The sequence below is a fragment of the Odontesthes bonariensis genome, chromosome 18, assembly GCF_027942865.1.
Source record: "Odontesthes bonariensis isolate fOdoBon6 chromosome 18, fOdoBon6.hap1, whole genome shotgun sequence".
NCBI classification, from domain to species: domain Eukaryota; kingdom Metazoa; phylum Chordata; class Actinopteri; order Atheriniformes; family Atherinopsidae; genus Odontesthes; species Odontesthes bonariensis.
Genome location: NC_134523.1, coordinates 26,347,707 through 26,373,339, shown reverse-complemented (window position 1 = coordinate 26,373,339; position 25,633 = coordinate 26,347,707). Strand labels below are relative to the sequence as shown.

General features: G+C 43.2%; 1 protein-coding gene across 1 annotated transcript in view; it reads left to right on the top strand.

The window, feature by feature from the left end:
• Positions 1-104: 104 nt before the first annotated feature.
• The window catches only part of LOC142367381 (uncharacterized), an 82,878-nt gene continuing 57,349 nt past the window's right edge, over positions 105-25,633 (top strand). The window contains exons 1-17 of the mRNA XM_075449346.1: positions 105-202; positions 1,449-1,569; positions 4,092-4,248; positions 4,373-4,565; positions 5,697-5,768; positions 7,880-7,972; positions 8,081-8,134; positions 10,313-12,218; positions 12,299-12,391; positions 14,533-14,646; positions 16,705-16,855; positions 17,138-17,330; positions 19,145-20,999; positions 21,897-21,947; positions 23,970-24,341; positions 24,458-24,528; positions 24,636-24,794. Of these exons, the coding sequence (XP_075305461.1) occupies positions 164-202; positions 1,449-1,569; positions 4,092-4,248; positions 4,373-4,565; positions 5,697-5,768; positions 7,880-7,972; positions 8,081-8,134; positions 10,313-12,218; positions 12,299-12,391; positions 14,533-14,646; positions 16,705-16,855; positions 17,138-17,330; positions 19,145-20,999; positions 21,897-21,947; positions 23,970-24,341; positions 24,458-24,528; positions 24,636-24,794 (5,694 nt within the window). The 5' untranslated portion in view covers positions 105-163. The remainder of the gene's footprint in view (positions 203-1,448; positions 1,570-4,091; positions 4,249-4,372; positions 4,566-5,696; positions 5,769-7,879; positions 7,973-8,080; positions 8,135-10,312; positions 12,219-12,298; positions 12,392-14,532; positions 14,647-16,704; positions 16,856-17,137; positions 17,331-19,144; positions 21,000-21,896; positions 21,948-23,969; positions 24,342-24,457; positions 24,529-24,635; positions 24,795-25,633) is intronic.

Below are 25,633 nucleotides of genomic sequence, written 5' to 3'. Positions count from 1 at the left end.
CACATTCACCTCTGCTGCTGCCGAATCGAACGCGGCCCCTGATTTGAGATCCGGAAGTCAGCTAATGACGTAGCAGCCGCCAATTGGTCGGACTTATGTGTTCTCGCAATGGACGAATAGAAATGAAGATGGCTGCTAACAGCGTTAGCTTCATCTGAAATGCATGCTTTTTCTGCTTCTTCGTGGGGATATTGATACGCAGGTAAATGTTGCTCAGTGTGAAAAACGATGTACACATTTAATGGCGTTATTCAGCGGAAGTGAGAGGCTAAACCGTCTGCAAACCAGCACTTGTTTTTACACTTTATGCTAGTTAGGATTAGCATGCTAACAAGGCATGTCTGCAGCTGCACTAAATAAGCACCAAATATAACTGCAGCTTTATCTCAATTTAATGGTTGGTTCAGCAGTGATTTGCAGAGTAAGCAGGACTTGTTGGTTATATTCATGAATATTTTTGTCTTCAACTTGTGGGATGTTACTAATACAAAGTATAAAATACTTGTATTTGAATTAAAGCTTTCTTCTTTAACTTTTCAACAACTCAGAAGGATATATTGTACTTTTATTGCATGGCATTAGGTTGTTCAGTTTGTAGATGTATGTGTGTATTTGACCACTGTTGTTACAAGATACTCTACAGAACATCTAAATTAATCCTCTTTCATATTTGTTTGACATATGAAAAAAGTATCTGGTTCTCACCAGATCTTAAACGGAGGTAAATAATACCTCACATGGACAACAACACGTGACATATTACAGTATTTTATTATTTATTGAATAAAAACAGAGAAAACACAGAAGCAGTGTGTGAGAAACTAAGTGAACCCCTGATCCAGCAGCTTGTAGCAGCAGGAAGGTGAAGTAATGGTTTCCTGTGGGACGTTATCAGTCTCTCTCATGGTTGAGGAGGAATCTTGGCTCACTCTTCTTTGGTATCCAGAGGAGTTCATGGTGGACTCAATGGCTGCAAGGTGCCCAGGTCCTGTGGCTGCAGAACCAGCCCAGATCATCAGCCCTCCACCACCGTGCTTGACAGCTGGTGTGAGGTGTTTCTGCTGATATGCTGTGTTTGGTTTCCTCCAAACGTGCTGCTGTGCATTCTGAGCAAACATCTCCGCTTTGGTCTGGTCTGTCCAAAGGACATTGTTCCAGAAGTCTTGTGGTTTGTTCAGATGCAGCTTTGCAAACCTAAGCTGTGCTGCCATGTTCTTTTTAGAGAGAGGAGGCTTTCTCCTGCAGCCCTTAGTCCTTCATACACTGCTTCCATGTTTTGTCTCATTCTTAGTTAAATAAGAGCACAGAGTAATATGTCTCATGCTTACTTAACCTTAATTGAAGACCTTGTGACAAACCTTTCTCACAGATAAAACCTCTGCTGTGTATATATCAAATCAGTGTTCTGAGCTTATCCCTAAATCAGCCATTTTTATTCTTCTAAAAAGTTTCCAGCTGTCATGGAAAGGCCGAGGAGGCACCTGACTCCTGCTCAAGATGCCCTGCAACATATTGTTGGTTGCAGAGACAAAGCTATCCTGGAGCAGCGTTTTATCAACACTTTTAAAGGTTGGCAGTATGTTTCTGATATATGTACGTTTGGATACGCAGGTTAAGTCAAACTAATGTTGTAGCTCAAACAGGCTATTTAATATGAGTGTTTTTGTCCCAAAATCCTAGCAGGAGGATCGTTTCACTGAAGTATGTCCAACTCGGCTTCGATAGGTGGCGATACGCTCCCTATCAGCGTGTTATTTTTGGGCTCTTTCCAGTTTACCTTTTACATCCCAAACCAGAAGAATTGACAAAAACAATTGTTGCTAACTTCTACTTGTGTGTGCTTGCTTATTCTGTCTCTTCCGGGTCAAAGCTCAGAGAGAAACTGTGGAGTATCCTACTTCAACCATCTGTAAAACTTGGTTTAAGTATTTAAAGCTAAAAGAAAGCATGTGTTACTTTTTCAAAATTTCACTTTTATCATAAAGTGCCACCTCAACTATCTGTGAAAAAGCATCAATTCTTATTATTTTGCTTCAAAAACATGAAAAAATGCAAAAAAAAAAAATACTTCACTTTTTTTTCTCATTGTGGAAAAAACTATTTTAAAAGTGTGATTATTTTGCGATAATTCATGCGTTAAATGAGACGATTAATCACAAATAAATATTTCAATCATTTGACATCCCTGGTACCATGATTTCTTCTATATTTCAGTCGAGCTAAGACAATAATTAGACTTTATTTCTCTTTTTAAATGTGCTGTTACAGGGTTCTCAAGTTTTCAAGTTAGCTTGGAGTGAGATTTGGGCGGGGCAGGGGCCAGGCCGTGTGCGCGCTGGGGTTTCTTTCGTTTTTTTTTTTTGGGGGGGGGTGCTGGTCCCTTGCAGTATCCCATCGCCATAAACTAGCTACTTAAAGAACAAAGAAATTGTTTTATTTATACCAAAATCACAAATCTTACCTTTTACACTAAATTCTGCTATATTTTAAAATAAATTGTTTTAGGTATGCAAAGTCTTAACAAACAAAAAAAATTTATGAGTGTTGTTGTAAGTGTTTGTGGCAGATTTTGATGCTTGATGACTGATACTGGGGGCTCCCATTTAAAGCACTGTGGCTCAATGTCAGCCATTTTCACAATCATGATGGATGACAGAGTTCTATTCAGAGCCAACGTGTTCCCGGTCTTGGTTTTATTGAGCCCCACCATGGAAAAAACCCTCTCTGCATCAGCATTTCAGTGCGGCAGAACTAATACCAGTTTGGCAATTGTAGATAGCCTTATTGGGAATCTGCTCATACCAGTCACCTTTGAAAAAAATTAACCACGGAAGCCTAATTACACTCCTACATATTTTTCATTTTTCATTAAGTTGCTCATGTCAAAGGGTGTGTGCTGAATATTTAGGCCTACTACTCCAACGAACACTTTAATCGGCAGGTATTGGTCTTTTACAAAGAGCAGGGAAACTACAGTAACTAATAAAAGATTCAAATAAATGAAGATATGACCTGCTGATGATCCTGACGGTTCTCTTCCACCTCCAGCTCGTCTACAACTTCTGCACGCGTGCTTGCAGCTGAAAGCTATTTCAGACCTCACCCAGCAACTAGAAATTCTGTTTTCTGATTGGCTGAGAAATTCTATTTTGTGATTTGCCGATGGGTTGCTAAATCAAGACAGCTGTACCAGAGCTATAGTTCTGAGCTGTAGGAGCACACAGTAACCTGTCATTGACTCGTTTATAGTATACGACATTAGAATTTCTGTGCGACGAAGTTGATAATTTCTCAGCGTGAGAAATGGCATGTGTGGCGTGTGAGCGTGTGAACTTGTTGAAATGCGTGTGTCTCACGCTCATTGCGTGAGACTTGAGAGCCCTGCTGTTAACATACTTAGTTTATATCTCGTAATCTAGTTTGGATGATTGACAGAAAATGTGACGAATAGAAACATAAATATTAACATTTTGTTTAATCAGGAGCAGACATTAATGCAAACAATCAAAAAACACGTGAGCAAAACTTTAAAAATTCAGATTAATTAGTTTAACTCTATCTGTTGCATGATTTGAGCATTTTTGTGACATTTCTTATTTTTCTTTCCACAAAATTTACACATAAACAAAGACTTTCCATCATGGCATTTTTTGCTGCTGAATAAGTTGACAGACGTCCTCTTTAATAAACTGGTCCTAGCTAGCTTACATTTAGCATATCTGGTTTACCTGAATGAATAGATTTTGATTTAATAGCACGGAGGGGGTATTTTAACCAAGATAATACTACAATATATATTTTACCAACTATTTCTAATTTCCCAACCCTTCCAGTTTATTACCATTAATTCCTATAAATTTTTATAAATTCCTGGTAATTCCCATGAAAACTTTCCAACTTTGAAAATTCCTGGAATTCTGCCACTGTGACCATTACTCGGTGGATATGAAGGGTTGATTTATGATTTAAATGCAGTCAGAATATGTATTTTTCAGGTGAAATTATGACACAATTGACACCAGCTCTGACTGGTTAAACAACAACCTACATCGCTGTTTACAGAAAGTGCTTTTATGTCTTTCCTTCTCTAGGGAGAGGTGTGTTCACCCAGAAAACCATTAAACCGTCCACATTTGTTGTTGAATATCGTGGGAACATCTTCGCTCGAGGCACACGGACCAAGAGCAGACGTGGAGATACTCTCGATGGCTTCCTGTATGAGTTCTCATGGAGTGGAGCAGAGTGGTGGTGCGTTATCTGCTTGTTTTTGGCTTTTATTGTAAAGTATCTGTTTAGTTTCTTAACATTTTCCAACAGAAAACTGCACGGTGAAATGCATTTGCTCTACAAACCGATGATTTTGCTCTTGCAGCGTTGATGCTTCTAAAGAGGATTGGACTCTCGGCAGACTTGTGAATGATGACCACATGAGTCCAAACTGTGAAATGAAAAAGATTGTTTGTGAGGGGACGCCACACTTGTGCCTGTTTGCAATAAAGGAAATCTCTCCAGGTGAAGAGATAACGTACAACTATGGGGACTCTCATTACTCATGGCGCTCAGAGGTATGTTTGAATTATTCGGAGGAACACCCAGCTGCAGGTTTTTAGGTGCACTTAGTTACGGATATGGCAGCCTAAGGCAACAGCTGTGCCACAGAGTGGTTTTAATGCTTGTTAAAACTGGCTGAAAGTTGCTGATTCATTGCACAAATACAAAGACTGCATTCTCTAAAATAACCAGAGAGTGGATGAACATCCCTCTGAGACTATTTCAACACAAATTTAACATAATAACCTTCATTATAGAGAAGATTTAGAGCAGAAGACATTAGTTTAAGACCGGAAATATAATTATTTCTTAATCCCATGTTGTACCGGAGGCATCCACCAGCTGATTCAGAGCAGAAATAACACCGTCCCCACAACGCGTCTCAAACATTTTCCTCCGTCTTTCGATGTCTCCAAATTGATACTGATCTCTGCAGCTAATCACTGAACATTTAAAAAAAAAAAATGTTGCAGAAAAGTAAGTAAGATAAGTGGTGTAAAAAATAAATAATCAAATAAAATAATGAATAAAATAATAAAAAATAAAAAAAAATCCTCTACAAGCTTGTCCTCAAAACGGTCAAATGTGGCCCTAAACTGCCCCCCCCCCTCCCGTAATTTCTTTAATGTTAAACTGATTTAAACTTTAATAGATTTTAATGGTATCTTAGAATAGTTTTGAACAATCTTGATTAAAAAAATAAATGTTTGTAATGTTCACTTGATTGAAATGAGTCGCACTGGATCCTTTTTGTACGACAAAAAAGTCGAATTATTATTATTATTATTAGGTGTGTTTAGTTTCTTTATTCTTGTAGCCTGAGGTAATAACTTTATTGTGCAGAGACATCAGAAGCATTAAGATTATATATCCATGTAAAAATGGTGTCAGATACTCAGTTATTGTTTAATTACAAAAGGTTTATGCAGGAAAAAACTACAAATTAATTCATAAAACAGTTCAGTTTAAAACACCCAGAATTGACCAAAACACGAAGACACAGCAACATCAAAACAATTAGAACAGAAACTAATGTAAACATGTTAGTCTGTCCACAAATTATTTATTAGAACATTTTGCTGGGTAATAAATTAAAAATATTAATGTTGAGCTTCATTTCTTTTTGTCTCATATGGCCTTTACAGGAGTCCATTTTTGGATTAAGTCCTTCAGACGCAGACTTTAATTCATCTTCATCAACACCAAGGAGCAGAAGGGTATGTAAACCATAAGAAAAGGTCTTCGTTCGTCACTTTCGTACTTCAGTTGTTACTGTAGGACTGCTAGCTTCTGCACCTCTAAAGAAGAAGAAAAAACACAGTAAACTGGACTGTTTACTTTTCCAATAAAACTGAAAGTCGTGTTGGGAAGACAGAGTCCCGACCTGGGCCGGAGTTTGGCTCAGGACTCCAACACTTTAAAAAAACACCTTCAAAAAGCATCAAAGTCAGAAAGGCGCTCGAGACGAGAAAAGTTTGACACAATAGTTTATTCAGGTAAAAAGGAATAAAATCGAGCCTTTTCGTGGGAAAAAATAATGATTTTACAGTTGTGTACAGGCTTTTATTCACTCAGTATCTGGTTAAGCCCCGCCCTTTATTTCCCCCCAGAAAAAACACACTTCAGACCCAAATGGGTTCCTTCAGAAAAAGTGCTCTAAAAATCATAAAGATTTCTACTTTTAGAGCTTAAATCATTTAATCAGATTCAGCCCTAATCAGAACTATAAAGTTTTTGTTAATTTTTCAAGCTTTTTCTCCACTTTTTGTGCCATTTTTGGTCATAAAATCACCCCTTATTTTAAGAAAAGGGGAAGGTATCTTTACCTCACTACCAACTTCCAGACTGTTTTTGTTGTGATCATATATATTATTTCTATAAAATAGATAATACATCACCTTCCTGAGGGGAAATAGAATGATTTTACAGTTGCATTGTACAGGCTTTTATTCACTCAATTTCTGGTTAAGCCAGAATTTCTTAAAGAAATACTACCTGATACTACTTCCCTACTGCTTTGACTATCAGCCAACATCTCAGACCGGACCGAGACGGTTCCAGCCGGTTCCAGCCAGTTCCAACTAGTTTCAGCCAGTTACAGCCAGTTCAAGCCGTTTTCATCCGGTTACAGCCAGTTCAAGCCGGTTCCATCCGGTTAAAGCCAGTTCAAGCCGGTTCCAGCCAGTTCCATCCAGTTACAGCCAGTTCAAGCCGGTTCCATCTGGTTCCTTTCGGTTCCATCCGGTTCCAGCCAGTTCATGCCGGTTACAGCCAGTTCCATCGGGTTCCAGCCTGTACCATCGGGTTCCAGCCAGTTCCAGCCAGTTCCAGCCGGTTCCAGCCAGTTCCAGCCGGTTCCAGCCAGTTCCAGGAGTTTCCAGCCAGTTACAGCCGGTTCCAGAGGGTACCAGCCGGTACCATCCGCCTTTAAGCTCTTCTAAACTTATTTTTCACCGTTTTGGACCAGATCTGGCTTAATTTTTAAGAAACTTTAAATCTTGTGAATTAGTTTTAGTATTAGTATTTCATCATCAACTCAGTGTAGAACATTTTCATCAAACCCGTGAGGTATTTAAAGGCAGTACTTTACTTCATACTGTGGGTACACAGTATCTATCATGAGATATTTAGCATTCTCTTCTACATTTGTCAGATTAAATTGTTCACAGACTAATGTTTCTATCAGTGAGCATCAGACGTGATGTTTGTCACCGTTTCCTGTAAATTCTGCCTGTGCATCACTTCTCTTCTCAGCTTTAAACCCAATCGAGCTCACGACTGTTTACCGGCTCCATTCACCTTTTTGGTAAATACTGAACTTGAAGGGGCGTCCTTCCACTTCTATTTAATTAGTTTGTAAATAGAGTTAATTACAGAGACTTTAAAACTTGGCTTCTCATCCCACCAACTCGTTTTATCTCTAATATATTCAGCAATAAGTGTGACCTCTGCAGAGCTCAAAGAGCTGAAGAGCTGACCTGTTTGCCTTGAGGCAGGGCTGGGAAACACTGACCTATTCCAGTTTTTAACCAATAAATGGGTGGTCCGCGTCACTCTTTACATGTTACAGTATTATGCAGGTGAACAGACGGCAGTTTTACAGACGGGTTTTAGTTGTGAGTTAAAGACATCTTGGTCACAAACGGCTCAAAGGTTGGTTGTGGTTCTTCTGGACTCTGGGGTGATGCTATCCAGAGTAAAAATAAGGTTTTACAGGTTAGAGGTTTTCCATCTGAAACTTTTCCTTAAATCTCTTTACAGAACAGAAGCAAACAAGTCGCTCATTTCTGTTCTTGTGTTAATGAATGAGATTTTCTTGTGTTTTCAGGCCAAGGCCATGATAACCTCCTACTGTGAGGACTCCAACTCCAGCAAAACACGAAGACGCAGCAACAGAAAAACAATTAGAAGAGAAACTAATGTAAGCATGTTAGTCTCCCCACGTTCTTTATTAGAACATTTTGCTGGGTAATAAATGAAAAATATTAATGTTGAGCTTCATTCTTTTTGTCTCATATGGCCTTTACAGAAGTCCATTTTTGGATTAAGTTATTCATCTTCATCAACACCAAGGAGCAGAAGGGTATGTAAACCATAAGAAAAGGTCTTCGTTCGTCACTTTCGTACTTCAGTTGTTACTGTAGGACTGCTAGCTTCTGCACCTCTAAAGAAGAAGAAAAAACACAGTAAACTGGACTGTTTACTTTCCCAATAAAACTGAAAGTCGTGTTGGGAAGACAGAGTCCCGACCTGGGCCGGAGTTTGGCTCAGGACTCCAACACTTTAAAAAAACACCTTCAAAAAGCATCAAAGTCAGAAAGGCGCTCGAGACGAGAAAAGTTTGACACAGTAGAGTTTACTCAAGTAAAAAGGAATAAAGTCGAGCCTTTTCGTGGGAAAAAAAATAATGATTTTTTTTTTTACAGTTGTGTACAGGCTTTTATTCACTCAGTATCTGGTTAAGCCCCGCCCTTTATTTCCCCCCAGAAAAAGTACACTTCAGACCCAAATGGGTTCCTTCAGAAAAAGTGCTCTAAAAATCATAAAGATTTCTACTTTTAGAGCTTAAATCATTTAATCAGATTCAGCCCTAATCAGAACTATACAGTTTTTGTTAATTTTTCAAGCTTTTTCTCCACTTTTTGTGCCATTTTTGGTCATAAAATCACCCCTTATTTTAAGAAAAGGGGAAGGTATCTTTACCTCACCACCAACTTCCAGACTGTTTTTGTTGTGATCATATATATTATTTCTATAAAATAGATAATACATCACCTTCCTGAGGGGAAATAGAATGATTTTACAGTTGCGTTGTACAGGCTTTTATTCACTCAATTTCTGGTTAAGCCAGAATTTCTTAAAGAAATACTACCTGATACTACTTCCCTACTGCTTTGACTATCAGCCAACATCTCAGACCGGACCGAGACGGTTCCAGCCGGTTCCAGCCGGTTCCAGCCAGTTCCAACTAGTTTCAGCCAGTTACAGCCGGTACCAACCGCCTTTAAGCTCTCCTAAACTTATTTTTCACCATTTTGGACCTTTTGGGCATTTTTAAGAAACTTTAAATCTTGTGAATTAGTTTTAGTATTAGTATTTCATCATCAACTCAGTGTAGAACATTTTCATCAAACCCGTGAGGTATTTAAAGGCAGTACTTTACTTCATACTGTGGGTACACAGTATCTATCATGAGATATTTAGCATTCTCTTCTACATTTGTCAGATTAAATTGTTCACAGACTAATGTTTCTATCAGTGAGCATCAGACGTGATGTTTGTCACCGTTTCCTGTAAATTCTGCCTGTGCATCACTTCTCTTCTCAGCTTTAAACCCAATCGATCTCACGACTGTTTACCGGCTCCGTTTACCTTTTTGGTAAATACTGAACTTGAAGGGGCGTTGTGGCAGGGTTCGTTGCCACCGTGAGTTCTCCCAGCACACACAGAGACCACTTCTGACTTTTGACGTATTTTATTTAGGATGACTGAGGCTCAAGAGACAGACGATAGGAAATGCTCGCAGGTTCCTCCGTGTCCCTGGCTTCCACACGCTGCGGTCCCTCGTTCCTCGTCTCACGGTCATCCATCTCTGCCCAGACCTGCACGTTACTAATAAAGGGGAGAATGATTAGCTGACACTGTGCAGGTGTGCCAGTCATCTCCCCTCCCACTGTCCTCTGCACCTGATACACCACGCCCCCTCCACATACCTCCACCGCCCGACTCCGTCCACTGGACCGGATCTGAGGCACCTTTTCGGGTGAGGTCAGTCAAAGGGTTGGTCGGCTCGGCGAAGTTGGGAATAAAACGCCGGTAGTAACCAGCCAGCCCCAAAAACCGCCTCACCTCCTTTTTTGTCTTGGGCCTCGGGCAGGCTGCAATCGGTGCTGTCTTGTCGACCTGTGGACGCACCTGCCCGCCGCCCAAGTGGTACCCCAGATACCGTACCTCCCTCCGTCCAACTGCACACTTCTTCGGGTTGGCCGTGAGCCGCGCCTGCCTCAGTGACTCGAGCACCGCGGCCACCTGCTGCACATGCTCCGCCCAGCTGTTGCTGTGGATGATAACGTCATCCAGATAGGCGGCAGCATATGCAGCATGCGGGCGCAGCACCCAGTCCATTAGGCGTTGGAACGTGGCTGGGGCCCCGAACAACCCGAACGGAAGTGTAACAAATTGGTATATATACAGAACAGAAGCAAACAAGTCACTCATTTCAGTTCTTGTGTTCATGAATGAGATTTTCTTGTGTTTTCAGGCCAAGGCCATGATAACCTCCTACTGTGAGGACTCCAACTCCAGCTGTGATGACGAAAAGCAGGTAGCTAGACCAAGTCGCTGCACTATTCAGGACAGTCCACAGGTTTCAGAGATGTTTTCTTCTGGAGAGAAGCCTGAAACATCTGGGCAGCAGCTGCAGGAGGAGGATGAGGAGGAGGAGGAGGATGAGGAGGAGGAGGATGAGGAGGAGGAGGATGAGGATGAGGAGGAGGAGGATGAGGAGGAGGAGGAGGATGAGGACGAATCTCCTGATGAGCAGGACTCAGATGAACAATCCAAAGCCAACGAACCAAATGGCAAAGACACGTCTTTCACTTCCAGAAATTACTGTTACGTCTGTGGGAAAGGAGTAACTAAACTCGCTCGCCATCTTTTAAAGCACATCGATGAAGAGCCCGACATCGCCGAGGCCTTTTCATTCCCCAAAAGCTCCGCTCAACGCAAGACGGTGCTCCAGAAACTACGAAACAAAGGAAATTACAAGCACAACCAGGAGGTTTTGAAGAGCAAACGCCCGACGGCCGGGGACGATAGAGTGGAAAGATACGTGCACTGCCTGTACTGTAAAGCCATGTATAAGGATGTGGAAATGTGCAAATGTGCCAAGAAAACATCAGAGTCCGCAACATCAGGCTGGACGGGGATGTTGGGGGAGATTTCTCTGGAGGAGACAGAGTTTTCTGAACAAATTCCGCCCGCTGTGAAGAAGATTCTTTCAACGATGAGACGGGATAAGGTTGCTCTCGTGGTTCAGAATGATTTCCTGCTGGTCCAGCTGGCAAAGAGTCTGTCTGAGGAGCGCGGGAGCGATCCAAGCGAGCTCGATTACGTCCGACAGAAGCTGAGGGACATGGGGAGTCTCCTGCTGGAGCTGCACCAGAAGACCATCATAAACTTTGAAGACGTGATCCAACCGAAAAACTTCAAAAAAGTGGCCAGCTGCGTGAAAAAGCTGGCTGGGTTCGATTACACCTCGCAGAGGTACATGAAGCCAAATCTGGCCTCCAGGATGGGGCAATCGCTGAAAACACTGGGCGGCATCGTCCTCAGAGAGGCCGAAAAGGAGAAAAACGGGAAGAACGGCGAGGCAAGCGCGTTTGTGGAGCTGTGTGAGAAGGAGTGGGCTGGACTCGGCCCTGAAGTCGCTCCTCTGAGGAGACGAAAGGTGAGCAGCCCGTCCACGATCCCATTCACACGGGATGTCCAGGCTTTCTACGGATACCTGGAAGGGTCGTCGGCCTCCGCCGCTGAAAGCCTGAAGGCGTGCGGCAGCCCCGAGGCCTACAGCGCGCTCTGCAGCGTCACGCTTGCACAGGCGTCGGTTTTGAGCAAACGTTCGCCCGAGATTTCCAAAATGACCCTGAAGTGTTTCCAGGAGAGGGACGACTCCGTGCAGGTGTTGTCCAAACACTTCATCAGGATCAACATCCTGGGCCGGAGCGGCCGGAGCGTCGCCGTTCTGCTGACCTCTCAGCTCGTCAGCGCGTTGACGCTGCTCATCGGAAAGAGGACGGCGTGTGGCGTGCACAAGGACAATCCCTTCCTGTTTGCTAAGCCCGACTCTTCCGCTGAAAGCCACCTGCACGGAGGTGAGTGCATCAGGTCGTTTTCCACTCTGTGCCACGCCAAGGACCCGGAGCATCTCGTGTCGGCGCACCTCCACAAACACACGGCGAGGATTTTCCAGATCCTACACCTGGAGAACGACGAGCTGGATCACCTCGCCAAACTGCTGAGCCACGACATCCGGGCTGACCGCGACTATTACCGGTCGCCCGAGGCAGCTGTTGAACTCGCTAAGATCGCCAAACTCCTCCTGGCGATGGAAAAGGGTTCTCTGGAAGGATTCAAAGGAAAGTCTCTGGAGGAGGTTGAGATTGAGGGTGAGTGTCCTCTGAGACGCACGCCGGTCTGATGGGGAATAAATCGGTGAATAACTGTTCTGTTCTGCCTCTTATTCAAGATAAACTGGAGCCAGATGTGGAGCAGAACAGCCCTGGAGATGCTGATGCTGAAGAGGACAATGAGGAGCCAGATGTTCTGCCTCTACAAAGCGGTATGTTGTAAAATAAGTATATTTAATAATTTAATGAAATTTATATTATTTATTTATTATATTTTATATATATATTGTATATTTTATTTATTATATTTATTTAATATAAAATTTAATAATGGAAGGCTAAACAGGGTTTAGTCGCCGTAGAGAAGCAATGTGTAAATATTAGGGCTGGGCAACGATTAAAATTTTTAATCTAATTAATCGCATAATTTCCCTGATTAATCACGATTAATCACATTTGTACGCAGAATCCAAAAATGAATCCAAAAGTAGTGTATAGCTTTTAGCATTTAGTTTTATTTTAAATGTGCTGCCATATGAATGAAAGTGCCATAACATTTGTTGTGCAAACACACTTTTAACATCAGCATCTTTCTGTAGTTTTTATGTAGAAGCCTCGCTCCACTGTCTGTTTCCTTGAATGACTTGCTGCTATCAGTTGTGTGTTTTGCCTTTAAGTGATATTTTAGACTGGAACTACTACGGTGAGAAGACAATTCAACTTGGCAGTGTTTACAGATGACTTTGGTTCTGTCGACTCCGCCGTCTGGAAGAACTTTAAAATGAAAATGGCTGAGTAAAAGTTCCGTACCCTTCTCCATGTTTGGTGGATCTGCCGATTACTTTCTTTTCCGGTTCGGCAGCAGACAGCAACACACTTTTACAAAATAAAAGCCTGTGAGCAGCAGACTTTTACAAAATAAAAGCCTGTGAGCAACAGACTTTTACAAAATAAAAGCCTGTGAGCAGCAGACTTTTACAAAATAAAAGCCTGTGAGCAGCAGACTTTTACAAAATAAAAGCCTGTGAGCAGCAGACTTTTACAGTAATAAAATAAATAATAAAACCTGCGTTAATGCGCGATAAAATATTTATTTATATTTTATTAATAATTAACAAGTTAACGCGATAATAACAAGTTAACTCGCCCAGCCCTAAAAATGAACCTTTTTTGGAGGTTTTTGGTCCACAAACTGCATTTATTATGGGAGTGAAACATGATCAAAGATCCAGAAGAGTCCCGATTCCCTGAACAAGATGTTGTCCCTGTTGTCATTTATTTCCCCTTTGTTTGAAAGTTCCTCAATAGCCGCTTTCGGACTGTAGGAACCTTTGGCAGTTCTAATAACCTTTTAATCCGCGGAGCCGTTTTCTCCTGTGTTCGGACATACAGGAACTCAGGGCTTTCTCCCTTAGTTCCTATAACTATTTAGCTCCTTCTCCGAGGTCGGGTCTTTTCATGGTTCTATAGAACGATCTGACGGAGGTGTGTGGTGGTCGGTAGCTACGCCCCTTGTCATGCTATCACGGCTGAAATGTTTACTCATACACGGACACAACCGGCGGGTGTTTAATAAGTTAAACTTACACTGGTCTCATTTGTCTGCAGAGCTCTGCTCTCCTTTCTTCCTTCATGAAATAAAAAAGTATCTCCTGACTCTCTCTGTGAGCTTTTCCAGCCTCGATATTAGACGCCTGATGTGATTGTCCATGATTAATATCACCATCATGCAGACCATAAACACAGTGGCCTCCCCGCTCTCCATATTAGCTTCTTGGTGGTGTTTTTTCTACTCTCCTTACTTTTGCCGTTTTGTTTTGTGTTTGAATGTAGCGCTAAACGGCTAACGGCTAACACGTCACTGAAGCAGACGGCTGCGCGCGGCGCATCAGTCCCTATCAGGTCCCGACTCATGTGCGAATGCAGACTGAAACAGTTCCGCTGGGGAAGGATAGTTATCAGAACGAAATTCGAGGAGGGTAGTTCTGATAACTACTTTCTTAGAACGGTCTGTCCGAAAGCGGCTATTTAACGGGCTGTTCTGATTTTCACCTCCAAAGTACGTCACTCTTTAAGTTGACTCCACCTCCAACTCTGAGTGGCTGCTGACCAAAGCCTGTGTCATACATCTAAATGAGACCTCAGAAAGTTGTGTTAAACTGTTAAAAAGAGCTGAATACGTCTCCTTCAATTGTTGAGCTCGATCGCAGCTCAGCTGCAGTCTGTTTCATGTTGGTTGGTGCTCTGACTGACAGGCGCAGGGTTAAAACATTGGATGAAACGCTGGTTTATGTGTAAACACGATGTCACACTTGTTCTTGTTTTTAATTGTCACTACTTTTGGACTCTCCAGATGACGTGGACCAGCAGGACAGACTTCTGACTCCTGTGCAGGACGCTCTGGAGCACATCAAGGCTCGCAGGGACAAACCCTTCCTCCAGGAGAAGTTTATTGACTCTTTTAAAGGTTTGTTTTGTGTTTCTCTGAGCTAGGGCTGTCGCGATAACCGCAAAATGCAATCACCACGGTGCTGAAAGGACCTCCGGGGTGCGTGTCCAGGCCCCCGCCACCACCGCACGCCCGCTTGCGCGCGCAGAACAACTCGAGAAACTGAACGAGTTTTTAAGACTGCACAGTAGATACAAAGCGACTGACAGAACTGATACTTTTTAAAGCCAGCACAGTAATAATGATACATTGTATATTCCCCTCAAGGCAGGAGAAACACATTAACACAGCGAGGTGCCGTGTTTCTGTCGTCATCTTTGCATATAGGCACCGCACACGCACACACGTCTGCATGCTACTCGTTGTGGTCTCATTCTCCCTCGGCAGCTGATATTACAAGAATATGCCTACTCAGTGTTGTAGCAATAGAAGTTAAAATAAAATGCAGTGGCCTACCTTTATCTCGGCTTTACTCCTCTGCCTAGTCCAGACACTTTATGGCTTTGAATCTTTCCTTATTATCCATGTTTAACGTTGTAAATGCGACCGTCTAATATCAACAATAAACTAGCTTCCACAGAACCACAGCTTGGTGTGCACATTTGCTGTTGGGAAATACCTGATCATTTCAACAAAACTGTGTAGGTGAAACTATTAAAAAAAAAAAAAAAAGTTTAAAAAATGTGCCGGGGTTGGTTGGTCGGCGGCAGTCTGTTAAAAAAAAACTGTATCCCGGACACGTGAGCTCAACTGCTGCGCTGATCTGCTTCGTTTTTCTCCGTCATTCCTAAACGAAACGTGCGCAGGTCTGCAACAATGTTGATATTTGCCATGTGGCACTGGCAACAATGTTGCAGAACTGGGGTACGCGCTGCTTGATCTCCGCTATGTTGGTCTGTGAGCGAGTAAATGACAGGCAAAGCAAAGTGAAATGTCAGAATCGCTGGGAAAAAAGACGGATTATGCGCTCGATTTTCATCTAACATTGCATGTCGTGGAAAGTAGCCTAATGAACAAAAATGCGATATCACCTCATACCGCGCTGTTGAGCGGCTATGAGTCACCGCGGTGGGAATTCCCTCACCGCGACAGCCCTACTCTGAGCTGAGAAGTTTTGGGTAAATTAAACCGAGGCATCCCCAACTATAAGCTTTATCAGAAAGGAAAGTTTTAAGCCCCTCTGAAAGGTAAAGAGGGTGTCTGCTTCCTGAAGCCAAACTGGCAGCTGGTTCCACAGAGAGGGGCCTGATAACTGAAGGCTCTGCCTCCCATTCTGCTTTTAAAAACTCTGGGAACCTCAAGTACACTGGAAAAAATGCCCCTCCAAAAATAAGGAAGAAAAACAACAAATACGAGACGTTTTTGCTTGAAATAAGCAACCAAATCTGCCAATGGAACTAGTGAAAATCGGCTTGTCAATATTTCTTGAAATAAGATGTGATATTTGGGACTTTTGAGATAAAAGTGATCTTGAAATTAGCTTAAAAACCTCTTCAAATGTCAAAAAAAGCTTGTTTCATATGAAATCCGACTCAAAACAATTTGTTTTCAAGACTTTTTCACTTAACAAGATATTCCAGATGTATGGTCTTCAAACAAGTCCCTATATCTGGCTGAAATAGCACTTGTTAGGCAGTTGTGTCTTATATTAAATGTAATGAGATATTTTGACTAGAAATGAGACAAATAAACTTGGTAAGTCTTTGATCTTTTCCAGTGTAAACCTGCAGTTTGGGAGCGAAGTGCTCTGTTGGGAAAATGTCCAACTGTGAGATCTTTAAGATATGATGGAGCTCGGTCATTAAGAGCTTTATATGTAAGGAGAAGAATCTTAAATTCTATTCTGAATTTAACAGGGAGCCAATGAAGAGAAGCTAAAACTGGAGAAATATGATCTCTGCTGTTAGTTCTCATCAGAACTTTACATAGAATCTGTGGGACAGCCCAATAATAAAGAATTACAGGAGTCTAATCTTGAAGTAACAAATGCATGGAGCAGTTTTCCTGCATCCCTCTGAGTCAGGATGCGTTTTTAGGTTCAGAAACTATCCCTGAGACCTCTGTCTGCTTCTCCAGGAAGAGGAGTGTTCACCACTGAATCCATCGAACCGTCCTCCTTCGTTGTCGAGTATCGGGGGAATATTTTTCGCCGTGAAGAGACGCAGAGAAAGAGAGACGCTTTGAACGGTTATCTGTTTGACTTTTCGCTGAGCGGAACGAACTGGCGGTGAGTTTGTTGCTTATTCTTCGTTTGAAATCATTTTTATTGGCTCGTGTTGAATAAAAAAACCTTTAACAACGAGTCTGATTAGATTTCTTACTTCTGTTCTTTGGATATTTGTCGTCATTTTCAGCCAAATCGACTGAAACTGAACTTTTACATTAATTTTGAAAAAAGAATGCAAACTAACAAATGAAATAGAATTTATATTGCACAGTTTGAATATCCGTAGTTCTGATTTAGCACCATCATCATCGGCCTCTATCTTTGGTTTCATTCGTCTCGTAGCGTCGACGCTTCGGCAGACGACGGCAGCCTCGGGAGACTCGTGAATGACGACCACGTGAACCCCAACTGCAAACTGATGAAGATGGTTTATGACGGGAAACCGCATCTGTGCCTGTTTGCATGGAGGAAAATATCTGCAGGACAGGAAATAACCTACAGCTACGGGAGCGCCGTGTACCCGTGGCGCTCAAAGGTTTTTCTTTTATTTTTATTCAACGATGTGGAAAAACTAAGTGAACTGTAGAAGCTTCAGAGTCTAAAACAAGGTGGGAAACAATCCAACTAAACAAACCACAGAATGAGGACCCGCTTTACTGAGCCCAGCTCACAGATTTAAATCCGTTTGAACAGGTTCCTCCTCACAGAAGCCGCCGTTTAGACCAGGCTGCTCATTTGCTGCAGATGTGCAGCTATGAGATAAACAGGCACGGTGAAGCCTTTTATACTGTATTTACTAGGGCTGGGCAACGATTAAATGTTTAATATAATTAATCACATGATTTCCCTGATTAATCATGATTAATCGCATTTGTACGCAAAATCCAAAAATGAAAAAAAGTAGTGTATAGCTTTTAGCATTTAGTTTTATTTTAAATGTGCTGCCATATGAATGAAAGTGCCATAACATTTGTTGTGCAAACACACTTTTAACATCAGCATCTTTCTGTAGTTTTTCTGTAGAAGCCTCGCTCCACTGTCTGTTTCCTTGAATGACTTGCTGCTATCAGTTGTGTGTTTTGCCTTTAAGTGATATTTTAGACTGGAACTACTACGCTGAGAAGACAATTCAACTTGGCAGTGTTTACAGATGACTTTGGTTCTGTCGACTCTGGAAGAACTTTCAAATGAAAATGGCCGAGTAAAAGTTCCGTACCCTTCTCCATGTTTGGTGGATCCGCCGATTACTTTCTTTTCCGGTTCCGCAGCAGACAGCAACAGACTTTTACAAAATAAAAGCCTGTGAGCAACAGACTTTTACAAAATAAAAGCCTGTGAGCAACAGACTTTTACAGAATAAAGGCCTGTGAGCAACAGACTTACAATAATAAAAGCCTGTGAGCAACAGACTTTTACAGAATAAAAGCCAGTGAGCAACAGACTTTTTTTTTTCCCTTGTCCTGTCCAGCATTATGGCAGCAGAATTGTAATCTGAATACCGTTTATGCTAAACACATTTGCCATGCCAAGGGAAGTTTTATGAATGTAAATCTCCCCTTGACACCCATCAACTCCTCATTTTTATTTATTTATTTTTGTTACAATATTTAACATGATATGATAGTAGTGCCGAACTGGACCGGGGGACAGAGAGAGAGAGAGAAAGCGAAGAAGAGAAAAAAAGAACAGAAACATGAAGAGACGAACTTAAAAAACAATGAAAAATCCGACAACCAGCTGCTACACCTGTAAAACAGAGCAACAGACTTTTACAATATTAAAGCCTGTGAGCAACAGCCTTTTACAAAATAAAATAAATAATAAAACAGGGGTGGTCCGTGGCGTAGTGGGCTGAGCAGGCGCCCCATGTACAGAGGCTATAGTCCTCGCTGCAGCTGGCCCCGGTTCGAGTCCCGCATCGGACGGCTCTGTGCTGCATGTTATTCCCCCTCTCTCTGCCCCCTGCTTCCTGTCTCTCTGAACTTTCCTATCCATTAAAGGCACAAAAGCCCTCAAAAATGTTATTTATTTATTTTATTTAAAAATAAATAAAACATGCGTTAATGCGCGATAAAATATTTATCGGCGTTAAGTAATTAATGTGTTAACGCGAAAGTAACGAGTTAATTCGCCCAGCCCTAGTATTTACATTCATGTTTACACGTTTCAGTGAACTATTTCATGTTTTTATGATCTATAAAGAAGTGAGAGCTTCTGGACAACGTGGACATTTTGAACAGTTTAGCTTGAAAACATGCTCCCATGCACAACAGCCTCTGATACGTTGAGCTCTGAGCTCACAGAAACGTTGTTTTTCAGTGTTTAAAACTGCGTTTTTCATCATTTCAGTTTGAGGAGTCGAGCTGTGCGGACTTGTGCGGTGATGAGAACGTCTCTGATGAGGAGCTCAGCAACTTCTCAGAGTCCGAGCAGCCGGTGGACGCGTCGTGCACCCGGCAGGACGACTCCAGCTCCGACGCCTCCGACTCCGGCACATCGGTCCAGGTTCCCTCCTGCACCAAGAGGAATTACTGCTACGTCTGTGGGAAGCCTCAGACCAAAGTCTCTCGCCACCTCTTCACCCACAGAAGGGAGGAGCCGGACATCGCCGCGGCGTTTAAATTACGGCGAAACAGCAAGGACCGAAAGAAGGCTCTGGAGGAGTTACGGAGCAGAGGAAACCACAAACACAACCAGGAGGTGTTGAAGGCTCGCAAAGGTCGGCTGAAATCCAGGAGCAAAGTGGACAAGCCCACGCTGAAAACATCTGCCGTCTGCATCTACTGTAAGCACATATTCAGGCGCCACCGATTATGGCAACACATCCAGGGGTGTCCGGCAAAGCCCGCCGACACTCCTCCGGTTTACAAAACGCAGATCCTGAGTTTGGTCGCACTGGGGGTCATAAACCCCCAAAACATGTCGTCTGGAGTGAGGAAGATGCAGAGGAAGCTGAAGAAGGATGAGATTGGCTCTGTGGTTCTAAAGGATTCCTACCTCCTGCTGCTGGCTCAGTATCTGCACTGCGCAGGCGAGGGCAGGTCCAGGAGTTCAGACATCAACCAGAAGCTCAGGGTGATGGGAAGGGTTCTGGTGAAGCTGCAGGAAAAGTCCATACTCAGCTTTGAGGAGGCTTTGAAACCCCAGAACTTCAGCAGTGTTGTTGAAACTCTCCGGACGCTCGCGGGCGCAAACAAAGAGGAAAAGGCCGTGAAGAGGCTGGCGCTGAAAATGGGCAACTCCCTGAAGAAGATGGCTGACATCAAATACGCCAGAGCTCTGAATGAGGAGGCTGACGGAGAGACGGTGCAGGAGGCGAAGGCTTTTATCAACCTGTGTGCCAAAGAGTGGCCCTCGAACACGCCACTGCCACTGAACATAGCCAGCCAGCCAACCATCGGCTTCATCCTGGACGTGCAGCTTCTCCACCGGTACATCCAGCAGACGGTGGCGTCCGCCACCAGCAGCCTGAGCATGTTTCAGAGCCCGCCCGTCTACTCTGCGCTGCTCAGAGGCATCATCGCTTATTTGTCCATCTTGAACGGAAATGTTGACGTTTCGAAAATGACCGTCCAGTCGTTCCAGAAGAGGGATGAAACCGGGCCTCAGGAAGCCGCCGCCGCCGCTGCTGACCAGTTGTTCCAGGAGAGGGATGAAACCGGGCCTCAGGAAGGCACCGCCACCGACGCTGTCCAGTCGCAGTTTGAGCAAATTCTGTCCAACAGAACCGTGAAGATCAGTGTCGTCTCCAAAAGTGGCAAAAAGGTTGCTGCCATGCTGACTCCTGACCTGCTTGCTGCTGTGGCCGTGCTCGTGGAGAAGAGAGAAGCCTGTGGCGTGCCAGTGGATAATCCCTACGTATTCGCCAAGCTTCTGGCCTCGCGTTCAGGAACGGCGACCTGGAACGGACCCTGCTGCGTCCACACCTTCGTGAAACTGTGCGGGGCGTCGGGCCAGGAGGGGCTCAAGTCCGTGTATTTTCGTTATCACATGCAGAGAATTTTCCAGATTCTCGTCCTCGGCAACGATGAGCTCGGCCAGCTGGCCAAACTTTTGGATCGCGACATCCGGACCGACAGGGAGTACTACCAGATGCCAGAGGCCGCCGCGGACGTCGCGAAGATCTTAGAGCTCCTGTCGGCACTGGAGACCGAATCTCTAGAGGTTTTCCAGGGAAAATCTCTGGAGGAAATCAACTTTCCAGGTATGTTGGCTTCTCTTCTGCCCTCGAACCAGCCTTATTTACATCCGTGTTTAAGGCTAATTATTGCTTTCCAAACCTGATTGTGCACAGTTTTAAAAGCTTCCCATCTAACACTGGCTGTGGTTTCACATTTGTTTAATTCGAAAAACATATCTATAGATCTTTCAACAAAAACACTGGTAATCTCCATCATTTTGTATAGTGTTCAATTTGACCCAATTGGACTTCCATAGACACTGCTGCGTGATTACTAATTACAATGCTATTACACCAACAGTTTTTAACCTGAGGCAGTAACTCCTTAGATATAAGAAAATAGTAAATTCGGGAATGAGTTTTAAATGAATTTGAATAACATGAGTATTCCCTTTTTATTAGGGTTTTTAATTCTCCAGATGTCATGTAGTCTTCGGCCTTGCATATAATTATGGAGTGTTTTCGATTGTGCACAGTTGCTGTTGGCTGTTATGGTTCATGGAGCTCCTCTGCAGCCATCCACATGCAGCTCAAACATCACATCTGGGACCTTCTGACCCGATAAAGCAGGCACAAAGAGCCGCATATGGACGGCTGCTCAGAGGAGAAACTGATCTAAAACTCAAAAACTCCTCAGTGGGAAATGGTGTTTAACTTCGGGAGTCAAACCTAGAAATCTGTATCTAACTCAGTCTGCGTTCAACCCGTCTGCTTTCTCTGTAAAACGGCTGCAGATTGCTTTTAATTGGTTTAAAATCCCACTGAGACATGAAAAAAATGAGCTAAACTTGAACAATCTTGGAAACTTTGTTCGTGTTTAAATTTAACTGAGTTTAGATTCATTTAATGTGCATCTGAGTTGTTGTATGTAGGAGATTCTTTAGATTCACACTGTGTTTTCCTTTCCTTCTTTCTGTGGAGATGTGCTGGATCCGGTGAGGGAGCAGAAAGCTGACGATGCACAATGTGAAGGTTAACACACATTTCTGTCATTTTCATTGGGGCTGAAGCTGATGATATCTCTTACCTTTTCTCTTAAGATGACCCTCTGAGGAGCTTTCTTCTCTTTTAGTTTGGTTCACTCTCATTTTTGCTTTTAGCCACAGCTGGAAGCTGTTTTCAGCTTTAAAAAAAGCCACTTTCACAGCTAAAAACACATCCGAGTGGATATAAACGTCATCTAATTTATCAGTTTATGTAAAGATTGATGGAAAAATAGCTCAAAGAGATGATGTTAACCATGCAAAGCATCGTCTTCCCTGAGTCGAGCTTCCACTGGACCACGTACTTATTAAAGGGATAGTTTGCCTCTTTTGACATGAAGCTGTATGACATCCCATATCAGCAATATCATTTATGAACATTTTCTTACCCCCTGCTGCGTCCTGTGAGCAGAGTTCCAGCCTCGTTTTGGTGTCGACGAAAGTAGTCCGGCTAGTTGGCTGGGGTTTAAAAAATAAAGTGTTTTGCTTCTCAAAACAATATGCGTGTTCAAAAGAGTAATACATTTGCATCACAAAATCGTTCTCCAGGAAAAAGTAGACCGAGCAGTCCCCTGCTTCTGAGCAGCAAACACTGTAACAGGCGCGACTGTCGGCAGGCGGCAGCTTGCAGTGATACGAAGGGAGAGAAAATAGGTCCAAGCGATTGTGAGGTCTGACTTTTTCCTGGAGAACGATTTTGTAATGCAAATGTATTAAGGCTGATTTATGGTCGCCTACCCTCCCGGAGACGCTCTCCGTAGCTTGCGTGCCTCGGCCAAAGTTCCTATCTATCTATCTATCCGTCGAGGCGACGGAGACCGCAAGGGTTGTGATTGGTCGGCTAACAACATCATTTCCGGAATCACTTTTCCGGTTTTGCTCCTTCCTCTCAGAACAACAACACCGCCGTTTTTGAAAGAGTTTACTGTGTGCCGGTCAACAAAAGTATTTGCATTTCAAAATCAACAAGCTCCAACTCCAACAACAGTCTCTCTCTCTCGGTCGCCATCGTTCACTGTGAGGAGTGGAACGGAGCCGGAAGGTGAACAATCAATCAACAACTTACGCCATAGACGTCGCCAGATTGGGTCGTTTAACGTAGTGACGCCTACTGATCGGGAGGTGAACTGCCTTGCGTATCCGACCTCCCGACGGAGAACTTTGAAAAGACGGACTACGGAGAAGCATACTGAGGCCTTTACTCTGTTGAACGCATATTGTTTTGGGAAGCAGAACGCTTTATTTTTTAAACCCCAGCCAACTAGCCGGACTACCTTCATCAACACCAAAACGAGGCTGGAACTCGGCTCACAGGACGCAGCAGGGGGTAAGAAAATGTTCATAAATGATGTTGCTGATATGGGATGTCATACAGCTTCATGTCAAAAGAGGCAAACTATCCCTTTAAAGTGTTAGTTGTGTATCATCCCTGAAAGAGGACGTGCAGGAATGAAGCTGGCGTTGAACACAAGGGGCACGATGGAGGTTTTTCGGGGATAGGAGGGGACATCATAGAATGAGGAAGCTTGTCCTTCTCGGCGCCGTCACCCACAAGTCCTTCCAGCTGATCTTTCACCAGTAGCTAAAGAATGAATAAAAGTGTCTTTTTTATAATTTAATTTTTATTCATTTTTTCATAATGGTAACATGACAAGTCAAATTTCCTTTCATGTACATGTTTTCCCTCTGTTTACAGCTGCACAACATCTTAGCAAAATCAACAGTCAATAAATTAAAACTAATAAAACATTGGACCAATTACACAGATTTGAAGTGAAAATTAAATAAAGATAAATAACTGAACATAATTTAGAAAAAAAATAATAATGATAATTTTAAAAGTAGTGATAATTTGAAAGGGAGAAAAAAAGTGTCTTTTATAAGATTTTTAGACTGAATGAGGAATACGAGTAGTTCCACACCGTCTAAAAAAAAAAAAAAAACAGCAGCAACGAAGGAATAAAACTTTAGCGTAGATGCTGTTTCACACTCCTGTCCTGGTTTCCTCCAGGTGCTACGAAGAAAGGAAAAGGTTCTTCCTCCAGAAGAAGCAGGAAGAGGAGTGACGGCGAGCCGGCCGATGAGACGAATGATGCGGCGAACACTCCTGAGGAGACGCCGTCATGTAGCAAAGAGAACGAATCCCAGATTTATTTCAGTGATCATAATGATGACATGAGTGTTGACTTCAACATGGACATAGACACAGATGATGATGATGTGAGAAACGAGGATAACGAGGCAAACGGGGAGTCGGGTAATCCTGAGGAGGGTAGCGGCGGCCGTGAGACTGCGGAGCGGGAAGATTCAGACGGAGACGATGAAGAAGAGGATGACTGGATGGAGGAGGACGGTGCTGCATCCTCTTCCTCTTTGAGGATAGGTAAGAGAAACCAGAAACACCAGAGCACATCAGGTGGAACAGAAAAGTTCTGCAGATATTTGTCGCCTCATCTTTGGACCAACAGCAACAAACTAACACGCTGTCATCATCTGTAGAAAAGACCGACTTCTCAGCAGCTTTAAGGGGGATGAAAGAAGTGAAGATAGTGATCCCAAAGCTGAACATTGTGAGTACTTCAGTCCTGTGTTTGCACCTTATATGTGCAGGAAATGATGATGGAGAATAAACCAATCGACTTTCCTTACAGCCTCTTTTGTTGTTGTTTAAACTCAGGAGAAGCTGCTGGAATCGCATCACATTTCCCAGCTGTCATCTTTGAGTGATAAGCCGCCGGTGGAGGATCAGCTGGCGGATGTTGCTGAGGGGGACCGGCGTGAAGCGGCTCCTGCCGCCTCCACAGAGGCCGCAAACAAGCCAAGCTGTGCAGCAAAGGTGGGGACGCTCTCTGAGACCCTGTTTCACCACAACGAGGGAACTCAGGCTCTGGGCTCGTTGTTAACAGCTTCATTTTACAGCCGGAAGTTCGTGTTGGAGATCACAAGACGTGAAAAGTAGCTGTTGGGTTTATAGCTTATAGCAGCGATACTCACTATTGTTTTCACAAGAGCCACATTGGCAGAGCAAAATCAAGGGAAGAGCCACTTTTACGACAACATACTAAAGTCCCCTTTTGCAAATATGCATTTCTAAATATAAAACATCCCACAAAAAAAGACACGGCCAATACATTTTCAATGAGCGGAAGCTGGCGTGCATGTCCTTGACTTTCTTCATGTTGTATTTGTAGTTTGTTGTTGTAATCATAGTGAGACATTCAGGATGAGCATGGTTTTTGTGCTGGTTTTTACTCATTTTTGTAAATTAAAAACCGATCCATTGTGCCTGCATCTCGCGCTGGCTAAAGGAGCTAGTGCTCTGCGGTCAATGTGACAGTGGTTTAAGCGGGCTGTGGTGCCAGGTTTAACAGAGCCCCCTTTAGGAAACACCATTAAGCCTTAATTAATACTTAAAGTTCCCATGGCATGAAAATTTCACTCTCAGAGTGTTTTTTAGCCTTAAAATTAGTTCCTCTAGCCAAAGGCGATTTTAGATAGTGGCCAAGGAAGGCCAGGGCCACCACTGAAATGTCATTGGTCACCCCGATGGCCACCCTAGATCTGATAGGTAATTGATCAAGTTCGTCCACACAACAAACAAGAGAAACGCTGTCAGTCAATGGTGATGGCTGGCTGACGGATCAGTTTTACATTTTGAACTAACACAATAATGGT